Here is a 13078-nt window from a genome sequence, read left to right as displayed (position 1 = left end):
AGAAGCATGATTATGAAGGTAGCCTAAGTCAAGGGATACACATCAAAAGCTATACATGACTTAAGGATCATCAAAAGATACAATGCAGAAGTTAACAAGTGTAGAAAAACATGTCTACACAGTTTAGTGTAGAAGCAAGGCTTCATGGTGAATGTGATTCAAAGGTGTTTTGATGATAACAATGATATTAAACATGTTGGATCAACCAAGAATCTAGAAGGGGGGTTGAATAAATTCTTTCAAAATATTTACAAATTCATTCTTTAATCAAATAAAAAACAACCCCTTTGAATTAATCATAGTTCTCTCAAATGGTCATATCAGAAAGATCAGTACAATCAAGAAACTTTTAATGATTATAACATATGTAAAAATAGAGCTTTTATGGCCCTTTGATATCAATTTCAATATCAAGATGAATTCAAGACTAAGAGTTAAGAGAAAAAGAGAATCACACAAGAGTTTATACTGGTTCAGTCCATGCAAGACCTACATCCAATTGTTCTAAGACCTCTTAGAACTTCCACTATTTAGAGAATCAAGTACAAACATTACGCACACACAAATTCCCTAAAAGAAACTCTAATCTTTTCCTTGAAACCTACAAGAGAGAGACCCAGAATTGAAACTTTATCAATTCTTTGAACTTCTTGGTAACCCTAACCAAGAATCGTAACATAAAAGAATGTGAGGTAAAGGATTTAATACACCCGAATGTGTAGATCTTCAATATCTTCAAGTTCTCTTCATAAGATGATTAATTCATAATGGTAAAATGAATGATTCTTTTATCAACTTCAATCTTCAGACTAAATGTAGTGCAATCCTTTTAGAAGACTTTCTTGAAATATTTTTCTCTAAAACATAACGTATCAAGAGTCTCTAATAAAGAAAATGCATAAGGGTATTTATAAATTTTGACAGTTAAAATAGATCTAATCGATTATAAAACCATGCAATTTATTAATTCGTCTAAATCCCATTTGTTTTGCATTTCCAGAAACTCGATAATCGATTAATTCATTTCAGTCTAAGTATCTTTATTTCTTCAGTGCTTTCTAGGTAATCAATTGTCACATATGGTAATCGGTTATAGAATCACACAGAGAGCTTCTCTTTGTTTCTAGGAGCTGGGTAATCAATTATCAAATGAGGCAATGGATTATCTTAAGCTACAAATCCTTCCTTCTTCTAAAACTGGCATAAGCACTCAATTACCAGGCTAGGCAATCGATTAATTCGATGATTCTAGCCAAATTTCAAGTAGAAGTAAGTTCTTGGGAAACATAGAGAACTAGAATACTTCATTCACTTCATATTTGATCAACACTAAGCAGGAAAAAGACGTAGACTATATTGCACACATGCCTAATCTAAAAACATTCACTATAAATGCCTCATCTGTTAAACATGTTAGGCATTGCAAAAGTATCAAATCAAAACTAAAACAAAGGGCTTCAAGCTTTGATCTAACAAAACCCTGCGAACATGCCATTGTGCCTAGCGAGGAATAAGACAAGTGAACGCAAGAGGAATATAAGGTCATGGAAGATCAAGTAGACAAGGCTACAACCATTACTATTGAGTTGGATGGTGGTGATGGTGCCTTTGAAAATCACAAAGCCTCAAGAAATCGAAAGGTCAAGCCAATAGTGAGTCGGTGGCGGTGGGTGGGCACATCTTCGAGCCAAGAGTTGACAAGGAATCTTGAGTTGGTGACAAGGGCGCAGAATGTGTAGGTGCCAAAAGTCACATTATAGAGCTTGTAGCAGCGACTATCAATGGATGTTGATGCTACGCTTTCTTCAACCAATTTTATCATGGTTGTTGAAGAACACAAAGACAGTGTAAGAAAAAGGGGGAGAAAGGGTTTTGATTTTGAGGAAAATGGACCAACTGCTTTGTGCATTAAATTTCCTTTAGAAGGTGTATTGAACTTTGAAAATAAGCCAAAGACTAGATTGTGTTGTGCTTCCTACCTTGAAGATTGTGATGTTGCTGCCATTGGATAAACCACTTGATATACAAGGATCCTCCCCCTTTTTCCACCCTAAGATTATAATATCCTTTAGAGATAAAGTTATAGGGAATAAACTAGCTCTTCCCCTAGAGAAAGTTGATTTATGGGCAAAACATTTAGTAAAAGTTGAACTCGAAAATGGGAACCGCCCTAATGTGGCTCTATGTAGAGCTTGTAGGCCTTGGATCTTCTTCATCAATGGAGTCCTTTGATTCTTGAAGATCAATGGCAGCAGAATGGAGAAGGAGGAAAAGTGATTGGAGATGCCACTTCAAGGAGAAGATGAGTCAAGAACAAGCTCGCCACCATAGGAAGCCATGGATAAGAGCTTGAAGGTAGGAGAAGATAAATGGAGGAAGAGGGAGAGAAAGGAACAAAATTTTGAGAGAGAGAGAAAAGGGAGAATGAGGTTTGAACTTTGAATTCTAATTTCTCAAATCATCAAAGTTGCAAAATGCACACACAAGGCCTCTAATTATAGCCTAAGTGTCACACAAAATTGGAGAGAAATTTGAATTTCTATTCAAATTTCACTTGAATTTGAATTTGAATTTATGGAGCCAAATTTAGAGCCAAAATTTCACTAATTATGATTAGTGAATTTCAGCTATGGTTCAGCCCACTAATCCAATATCAAATCCAAGATTCTCCACTAAGTGTGCTTAGGTGTCATGAGACATGCAAAGCATGAAGGACATGCAGAAAGTGTGACTATATGTGTGGCAATGGGGTGTAGTAAGCAAATGCTCACCTTCCTCTTAGGTTGGTCTGAAATTTAATTGGATTGAGCTTCTCCCAATTCAATTAAATTTCTCTCCCAACACACATCAAATAGTGCACTTAATGCATGTGAAATTATAAAACTACCCCTAATGCAAAAACTAGTCTAGGTGCCCTAAAATACAAGGGTTGAAAAATCCTACATTACTAGGATACCCTAAACTTGAGGGGTACCCTCCCTACACTATGGAGTCCTAAATAAAAGGCCCAAAAAATAATGAAACCTTAATCTAATATGTACAAAAGATAAGTGGGCTCATACTTAACCCATGGGTCCAAAATCTACCCTAAGGCTCATGAGAACCCTAGAGCCTTCTCCTGCATCCCTGGCCCAATCTTCCTGGAGTCTCCTAGCCATGACTTTAGTGATGGGTCCCCTCCTTGGGAGGATTGCATCACGCCCTTATGTGCTAGTAGACCTGATATTATGTTTAGTGTATGCATGTGTGCTAGGTTTCAATCCAACCCCAAACAATCACATTTGAGTCCAGTAAAGAGAATCATGAGATATCTATTAGGAACAATCAATTTAGGATTATGGTATCCTAAGAACTCAACATGTAACTTAATAGGATATTTTGATTCTGACTTTGCCGGATCTAAAATTGATAGAAAGAGCACAAGTGGAACTTGTCAATTCATTGGATCTGCTCTTGTCTCATGGCATAGTAAGAAACAAAACAGTGTTGCTTTATCCACTGCTGAAGCGGAATATATTTTTGTCGGCAGTTGTTGTGCACAGATTTTATGGATGAAGCAACAATTATTTGACTATGGTATCCTTCTTGATCGCATACCTATAAGGTGTGATAATACTAGTGCCATAAATCTATCCAAAAACCCTGTTCAACATTCTAGAACGAAACATATAGAAATTAGGCACCATTTTCTAAGAGACCATGTTCTAAAGGGAGATTGTTTGCTAGAGTTTGTTGATACAAAGAATCAGCTTGCTGATATCTTTACAAAACCTCTCCCAAAAGATATATTATTTTCAATAAGAAGAGAATTAGGTCTTTTAAACCTTAGTGATTTGGATAGGTAATGTTTATGATTGATTGATTGTGTTTTGATTAAGTATGACGCTTGTTTATGATTAATTTATTTTACTTTTCTTGTTGGTATAATTAACTCTTAAGATAGTATAAGTTTTTAGACTTAGAAATAAGTTTTCTTTTAGGAAAAGGCTATTGTTTTGTTCTGGTAATCGATTACATGAATACTATAATTGATTACACTAGAACAGATGGCCTGTAATCGATTACCAGTAGGCTGCCTCCACCTGTAATCGATTACCATTACTTGTAATCGATTACAATGCATCCTGGTCTATAAATGCCACATTTTTCAGAAACCCCTGCGCAGCCTCTTCCCCCTTGCGACGTTCCTCCATTCCCAAACCTCCAAACCTCCCTATCTTACTCATTTCTTCATCAAATCGACTCCCGTAACTTGCAATCTTCTTCTTTTTCATTTTTCTTTTGATTTCACCGATTGAAATCTGCAAAAAGTCCATCATATGGCTGAATCATCAAAGAAACGTAAGGGTTCATCCACCTCCGCTTCGGCTTCAAGAGCTCATCGTCCCGGAACCAACAGCGCATCCACAACACCAATTCCACCCTCCTTATCCTCTTCCACATTGTTTTCTTCCGAAGAACAGCAGAAACGGTACTCAAATCTTTTCTCATCTCGTTCCATTATCGACCCTAAGTTCATTGATATGGAATTCTTTTCTGCTGAAAGTTTTGATTGCATTCAGGCATTTCAAAATTTAGGTCTCATACCTTTCATGTCATTACAATTGCCTGTTTATCCTAAATTGGTTAAAGCTTTTTATTGTAACCTTGAAATTCAGGACAACACTTTGATTTTTGAGGTTTTTGGGATAAAAATGGTCATTGACCAATCCCTTTTCCATGACTTAACCCAATTGTCCAGTGACGGTGTACCATTTGAAGGTACACTGAGTGACGATTGGAAATTTGATTTCTCTGCACATGATGCCCGCTAGTTGGTTTGCACCAACCATGCAGATATGACCGGACGCCTTCTTGCCGGTTCATTGGCTTTTGAAAGCCGCATCCTTCATTATCTGATTGTGCGGATTTTGCTTCCACGATCTTCCAATCTTGCCCAGGTTTCTGAGGAAGATCTTGTTATCATGTGGGCCTTTCATACCGGGCGTCAACTTGACTGGGCACACCTTGTCAGATATCGCATGCATAAGGCATCGCGATTAAATGCTCCATTGCCATATCCACACCTTAGCACTCTCTTTTTTCGCCATTTTCAAATTCCTCTTGATTCTGAACCTTATGTTCCAATCAAGAGATCTTTTTTAATTGGTGCTGCTGTGATTGCTTCTTTTGGTTACCGCAAAGAGCATGATGGCTCTTGGGTCAAAAAGGGTGCTCAACTCGCTGATGAAGAAGGCAACCTACCAGTTGAAGATAATTCCTCTCTTCTTCGAAGGATTTTGGACAAGTTTGATGGTCTTTAGATTTTTGTTGGTGACAAGTTTGATGCCATGGAATTGCAAGTCGACATGCGGCTCGATGCCATGGAATCAAGGATCACCAAAGTTGAAGAAGATGTCTCCTTCATCCGTACTTGCTTTGATCCACCACCACCGCCTCCATCATCATCTTAGCTTAAGTATTATGACTAAGTATTATTAGTGATTAAGTATTATTAGTACTTTGGTTTATCGCCGTGTATTTGGCTTTTTGTTGCTCTAGTTGTCGTAATCTTGCACTATTATTATATTTCTGGACTTTGCTTTGGTTGGTTATGACAATGTATGGATTTATTTTGGTTTAATGTTTGGCTCTGTTTAGCTATTGATTGTCTTGCTTAGTTCTTTTTTATGTTGCCAAAGGGGGAGAGAACTTGGGTTAGAAATCAATTAGAAATTTATCATTAAGTAAAGTTAGGCATACATGCCAAAAGATAGGGGGAGTAAGGGTTGTGTGAACGTGCTATCATCTTGTATATAGCTTGTCTTGATTTCAGGGATTGTCATCATCAAAAAGGGGGAGATTGTAGACAAAGGATCAAGCTGAATGTTTTGATGATGTCAAAGGATCACATGTTTCTCAAAGCTTTATTCAAGACAAAGAAATCAAAGATACTCAAGATGGAGGATCAAGACAGTCTCTAAAGTCTTAGGAAAAGTATATTAAATAGGAAGGGAATTCCAATTGATGTAGCAAAAGGTTTGGCCAAGAAATTTAAGTTGAAAAATCTTTTTCAAGAGATTTACTCTCTGGTAATCGATTACCAGTGGCCAAAACTGATTTACAACAGCTATTAAAATTTGAATTCAAAATTTGCACTGTGTAATCGATTACACATATATGGTAATCGATTACCAGCAGTTATTGAACATTTTAATTCAAATTTTAAAGCTTGTAATCAATTACACAAATACTGTAATCGATTACCAGAGCAGATTTTCAGAAAATATTCTCAACAGTCACATCTTTTTATTTGGTTCTTGAATGGCTATCAAAGACCTATATATATGTGACTTGAGACACAAATTTGAGAAGAGTTTTTCAGAACAAAAAGGTCTTATCCTCTTAAAAAGCATAATCGTTTCATCCTCTTAAAAATTCCTTGGCCAAAACACTTGTGATTCAATAAGGAATTATTTGAGTGCTCAAATTGTTCAATCTATCTCTTTCAAGAGAGATTACTTCTTCTCTTCTTCTTTATTCTGAAAAAGAATTAAGAGACCGAGGGTCTCTTGTTGTAAAGAAATCTGAACACAAAGGAAGGGTTGTCCTTGTGTGGTTCAGATCTTGTAATAGGCTTTTACAAGATAGTGGAACTCTCAAGCGGGTTGCTTGGGGATTGGACGTAGGCACAAGGGTGTGACCGAACTAATATAAATTTGAGTTTGCAATCTCTCTTCCCTTAAACTCCTTTATTTATTATTGTTTTATATTCATATTCAAATTGCTCTATTTGAATCAATATTTAAGAAATTCATTTTAAGGGAATTTATAACTTGAATAGAAAGTGAAATAAAATTTTAATTGGGGAAATAGTTTGTGATATCTTAATTCAACCCCCCCTTCTTAAGATATCTGAGGCCACTTGTCTAACATGATGCAATATAACATATCTTTTTCTGTATTTTCATGTTGACTACTCCTACCAAAAAGTATTGTTAGTGCTTAGCTTTACTGAGCTTTAAAAGATTGGCTAAAATTTTGTTAAAACATAAGCACTTAGACAATGAAGGAAAGCTGGAGTTGCTGCACATGATGTCTAACATTATGTCAAGGAATCAGATCGGGCTGCACAATGCACAAGGCAAGATAAAATGTCAAATGAAGAATTGAAGCTGCAGGATCCACGATGTCGGATACAATGTCCAGGACATCCTGCCCGAAAATACTGGACACATAAATCTGTTATATCTTTAACAGATTGTGCAGGATCCACGATGTCGGATACAATGTCCAGGACATCCGGCCCGAAAATACTGGACACATAAATCTGTTATCTCTTTAACAGATTATTGTGCAGTTAGCAACAGATTAGACGATCTATCTCTAGGAACGAATTAAAAGATAATTAAAGTTCGAATTACAAACTTGAATATTTCGTTCAGGGATTAAAGATTAAAGATAAAAACTAAAAGATCAAACTTGATCTTTTAGATCTTTAAGTGCAGATTTTTCAGGAGAATGATAGATCTCATCCAGCGCAAGTTGTTGCAGCCCAGATACGCACACTGCTATATAAACATGAAGGCTGCACGAGTTCTGTACCAAGTCCGGGATTGAAGAGTTATTTTGTGAGTTTTGGGACTTGAGTGTTTTGTGAGCCACCTTGATGTCACCCTAACATCAAGTGTTGGACCTGAGTGTGTAGAGTTGATCTCTATAGTGTGTGGAGTTGATCTCTTTTGTTCAGAGAGTAATCTCTGGTGTGTATTCGATTTAATTGTAAACACGGGAGAGTGATTGAGAGGGAGTGAGAGGGGTTCTCATATCTAAGAGTGGCTCTTAGGTAGAGGTTGCACGGGTAGTGGTTAGGTGAGAAGGTTGTAAACAGTGGCTGTTAGATCTTCGAACTAACACTATTTTAGTGGATTTCCTCCCTGGCTTGGTAGCCCCCAGATGTAGGTGAGGTTGCACCGAACTGGGTTAACAATTCTCTTGTGTTATTTACTTGTTTAATCTGTTCATACAGTCAAATATAATCTCCTTGTTCTGAAGCGTGATGTCGTGACATCTAGTACGACATCTGACCTCTGTATCAGAATTTCAATTGGTATCAGAGCAGGCACTCGAAATCACTGAGTGAGATCTAGGGAGATAAATTCTGATGAACATGGAGAAAGAAGGAGGACCAGTGAACAGACCACCAATTCTGGATGGAACCAACTATGAATACTGGAAAGCAAGGATGGTGGCCTTCCTCAAATCACTGGATAGCAGAACCTGGAAAGCTGTCATCAAAGGCTGGGAACATCCCAAGATGCTGGACACAGAAGGAAAGCCCACTGATGAATTGAAGCCAGAAGAAGACTGGACAAAAGAAGAAGACGAATTGGCACTTGGAAACTCCAAAGCTTTGAATGCTCTATTCAATGGAGTTGACAAGAATATCTTCAGACTTATCAACACATGCACAGTGGCCAAGGATGCATGGGAGATCCTGAAAACCACTCATGAAGGAACCTCCAAAGTGAAGATGTCCAGATTGCAACTATTGGCTACAAAATTCGAAAATCTGAAGATGAAGGAGGAAGAGTGTATTCATGACTTCCACATGAACATTCTTGAAATTGCCAATGCTTGCACTGCCTTGGGAGAAAGGATGACAGACGAAAAGCTGGTAAGAAAGATCCTCAGATCTTTGCCTAAGAGATTTGACATGAAAGTCACTGCAATAGAGGAGGCCCAAGACATTTGCAACATGAGAGTAGATGAACTCATTGGTTCCCTTCAAACCTTTGAGCTAGGACTCTCGGATAGGACTGAAAAGAAGAGCAAGAATCTGGCGTTCGAAGGAGAAGAAGATGAGTATGACCTGGACACTGATGAAGGTCTGACTAATGCAGTTGTGTTCCTTGGAAAACAGTTCAACAGAGTGCTGAACAGAATGGACAGGAGGCAGAAACCACATGTCCGGAACATCTCTCTCGACATCAGGAAAGGTAGTGAATACCAGAGAAAGTCAGATGAAAAGCCCAGTCACAGCAAAGGAATTCAATGCCGTGGGTGTGAAGGCTATGGACACATCAAAGCTGAATGTCCCACTCATCTCAAGAAGCAGAGGAAAGGACTTTCTGTATGTCGGTCTGATGATACAGAGAGTGAACAAGAAAGTGATTTTGACAGAGATGTGAATGCACTCACTGGGAGATTTGAATCTGCTGAAGATTCAAGTGATACAGATAGTGAAATCACTTTTGATGAGCTTGCTATATCCTATAGAGAACTATGCATCAAAAGTGAGAAGATTCTTCAGCAAGAAGCACAACTGAAGAAGGTCATTGCAAATCTGGAGGCTGAGAAGGAGGCACATGAAGAGGAAATCTCTGAGCTTAAAGGAGAAGTTGGTTTTCTGAACTCTAAACTGGAAAACATGACAAAATCAATAAAGATGCTGAATAAAGGCTCAGATATGCTTGATGAAGTGCTACAGCTTGGGAAGAATGTTGGAAACCAGAGAGGACTTGGGTTTAATCATAAATCTGCTGGCAGAATAACCATGACAGAATTTGTTCCTGCCAAAAACAGCACTGGAGCCACGATGTCACAACATCGGTCTCGACATCATGGAACGCAGCAGAAAAGGAGCAAAAGAAAGAAGTGGAGGTGTCACTACTGTGGCAAGTATGGTCACATAAAGCCCTTTTGCTATCATTTACATGGCCATCCACATCATGGAACTCAAAGTAGCAGCAGTGGAAGGAAGATGGTGTGGGTTCCAAATAGTCTTGTTGTTCATACTTCACTTAGAGCATCAGCTAAGGAAGATTGGTACCTAGATAGCGGCTGTTCTAGACACATGACAGGAGTTGAAGAATTCCTGGTGAACATTGAACCTTGCTCCACTAGCTATGTGACATTTGGAGATGGCTCTAAAGGAAAGATCACTGGAATGGGAAAGCTAGCCCATGATGGACTTCCTAGTCTGGACAAAGTACTGCTGGTGAAGGGACTGACTGCAAACTTGATCAGCATCAGTCAGTTGTGTGATGAAGGATTCAATGTAAACTTCACAAAGTCAGAATGCTTGGTGACAAATGAGAAGAGTGAAGTTCTAATGAAGGGCAGCAGATCAAAGGACAACTGTTACCTATGGACACCTCAAGAAACCAGTTACTCCTCCACATGTCTATCCTCCAAAGAAGATGAAGTCAGAATATGGCATCAAAGATTTGGACATCTGCACTTAAGAGGCATGAAGAAAATCATTGACAAAGGTGCTGTTAGAGGCATTCCCAATCTGAAAATAGAAGAAGGCAGAATCTGTGGTGAATGTCAGATTGGAAAGCAAGTCAAGATGTCCCACCAGAAGCTTCAACATCAGACCACTTCCAGGGTGCTGGAACTACTTCACATGGACTTGATGGGGCCTATGCAAGTTGAAAGCCTTGGAGGAAAGAGGTATGCCTATGTTGTTGTGGATGATTTCTCCAGATTTACCTGGGTCAACTTTATCAGAGAGAAATCAGACACCTTTGAAGTATTCAAAGAGTTGAGTCTAAGACTTCAAAGAGAAAAAGACTGTGTTATCAAGAGAATCAGGAGTGACCATGGCAGAGAGTTTGAAAACAGCAAGTTTACTGAATTCTGCACATCTGAAGGCATCACTCATGAGTTCTCTGCAGCCATTACACCATAACAAAATGGCATAGTTGAAAGGAAAAACAGGACTTTGCAAGAGGCTGCTAGGGTCATGCTTCATGCCAAAGAACTTCCCTATAATCTCTGGGCTGAAGCCATGAACACAGCATGCTACATCCACAACAGAGTCACACTTAGAAGAGGGACTCCAACCACACTGTATGAAATCTGGAAAGGGAGGAAGCCAACTGTCAAGCACTTCCACGTCTTTGGAAGTCCATGTTACATTTTGGCAGATAGAGAGCAAAGGAGAAAGATGGATCCCAAGAGTGATGCAGGAATATTCCTGGGATACTCTACAAACAGCAGAGCATATAGAGTATTCAATTCCAGAACCAGAACTGTGATGGAATCCATCAATGTGGTTGTTGATGATCTAACTCCAGCAAGAAAGAAGGATGTCGAAGAAGATGTCAGAACATCGGGAGACAATGTAGCAGATACAGCTAAAAGTGCAGAAAATGCAGAAAACTCTGATTCTGCTACAGATGAACCAAACATCAACCAACCTGACAAGAAACCCTCCATTAGAATCCAGAAGATGCACCCCAAGGAGCTGATTATAGGAGATCCAAACAGAGGGGTCACTACAAGATCAAGGGAGATTGAGATTGTCTCCAATTCATGCTTTGTCTCCAAAATTGAGCCCAAGAATGTGAAAGAGGCACTGACTGATGAGTTCTGGATCAATGCTATGCAAGAAGAATTGGGGCAATTCAAAAGGAATGAAGTTTGGGAGCTAGTTCCTAGGCCCGAGGGAACTAATGTGATTGGCACCAAGTGGATCTTCAAGAACAAAACCAATGAAGAAGGTGTTATAACCAGAAACAAGGCCAGACTTGTTGCTCAAGGCTATACTCAGATTGAAGGTGTAGACTTTGATGAAACTTTCGCCCCTGTTGCTAGACTTGAGTCCATCAGATTGTTACTTGGTGTAGCTTGCATCCTCAAATTCAAGCTGTACCAGATGGATGTGAAGAGCGCGTTTCTGAATGGATACCTGAATGAAGAAGTCTATGTGGAGCAGCCAAAGGGATTTGTAGATCCAACTCATCCAGATCATGTATACAGGCTCAAGAAGGCTCTCTATGGATTGAAGCAAGCTCCAAGAGCATGGTATGAAAGGCTAACAGAGTTCCTTACTCAGCAAGGGTATAGGAAGGGAGGAATTGACAAGACTCTCTTTGTCAAACAAGATGCTGAAAACTTGATGATAGCACAGATATATGTTGATGACATTGTGTTTGGAGGGATGTCGAATGAGATGCTTCGACATTTTGTTCAACAGATGCAATCTGAATTTGAGATGAGTCTTGTTGGAGAGCTGACTTATTTTCTGGGACTCCAAGTAAAGCAGATGGAAGACTCCATATTCCTCTCACAAAGCAAGTATGCAAAGAACATTGTCAAGAAGTTTGGGATGGAAAATGCCAGCCATAAAAGAACACCTGCACCTACTCACTTGAAGCTGACAAAAGATGAAGCTGGCACCAGTGTTGATCAAAGTCTGTACAGAAGCATGATTGGGAGCTTACTATATTTAACAGCTAGCAGACCTGACATCACCTATGCAGTAGGTGTTTGTGCAAGATATCAAGCCAATCCCAAGATAAGTCACTTGAATCAAGTAAAGAGAATTCTGAAATATGTAAATGGCACCAGTGACTATGGGATTATGTACTGTCATTGTTCAGATTCAATGCTGGTTGGGTATTGTGATGCTGATTGGGCTGGAAGTGCAGATGACAGAAAAAGCACTTCTGGTGGATGCTTCTATCTGGGCAACAATCTTATTTCATGGTTCAGCAAGAAGCAGAACTGTGTGTCCCTATCTACTGCAGAAGCAGAGTATATTGCAGCAGGAAGCAGCTGTTCACAACTAGTTTGGATGAAGCAGATGCTCAAGGAGTACAATGTCGAACAAGATGTCATGACATTGTACTGTGACAACATGAGTGCTATTAATATTTCAAAAAATCCTGTTCAACACAGCAGAACCAAGCACATAGACATTAGACATCACTATATTAGAGATCTTGTTGATGATAAAGTGATCACACTGAAGCATGTTGACACTGAGGAACAAATAGCAGATATTTTCACAAAGGCATTGGATGCAAATCAGTTTGAAAAACTGAGGGGCAAGCTGGGCATTTGTCTGCTAGAAGACTTATAGCAATTACTTCTATTTGAATGTGCTCAAACGTTAATAGCACATTCATTACTGGGCCAAAACAGATTCGACCTTTGCTTCACACGCCCCTCTACATTCTTCATTCAAATTTATATTTTCTTGGCATTCTTGTTTTCATCAGCATTCCCCAACACCTCTCAAATTTTCACGAAACCATTTCAAAAGCTCTGCGTTTTCATGGCTACCGCACCAAAAGAAACTTCAGCT

The 13078-nt window shown here is 39.0% G+C and overlaps 1 protein-coding gene across 1 annotated transcript in view; it reads left to right on the top strand.

Moving 5' to 3' along the window:
- Positions 1-1544: 1544 nt before the first annotated feature.
- Positions 1545-13078, top strand: part of LOC114424053 — a gene marked incomplete at its 3' end in the record, with an annotated part of 50557 nt that continues 39023 nt past the window's right edge. Inside the window, exon 1 of the mRNA XM_028390920.1 lies at positions 1545-1652. Within this exon, the coding sequence (XP_028246721.1) occupies positions 1545-1652 (108 nt within the window). The remainder of the gene's footprint in view (positions 1653-13078) is intronic.

This window comes from Glycine soja, chromosome 8 (genome assembly GCF_004193775.1).
Source record: "Glycine soja cultivar W05 chromosome 8, ASM419377v2, whole genome shotgun sequence".
Classification (NCBI taxonomy): Eukaryota; Viridiplantae; Streptophyta; class Magnoliopsida; order Fabales; family Fabaceae; genus Glycine; species Glycine soja.
Note: the sequence above shows the minus strand (reverse complement) of the source record. Positions and strands in the feature narration are given on the sequence as shown.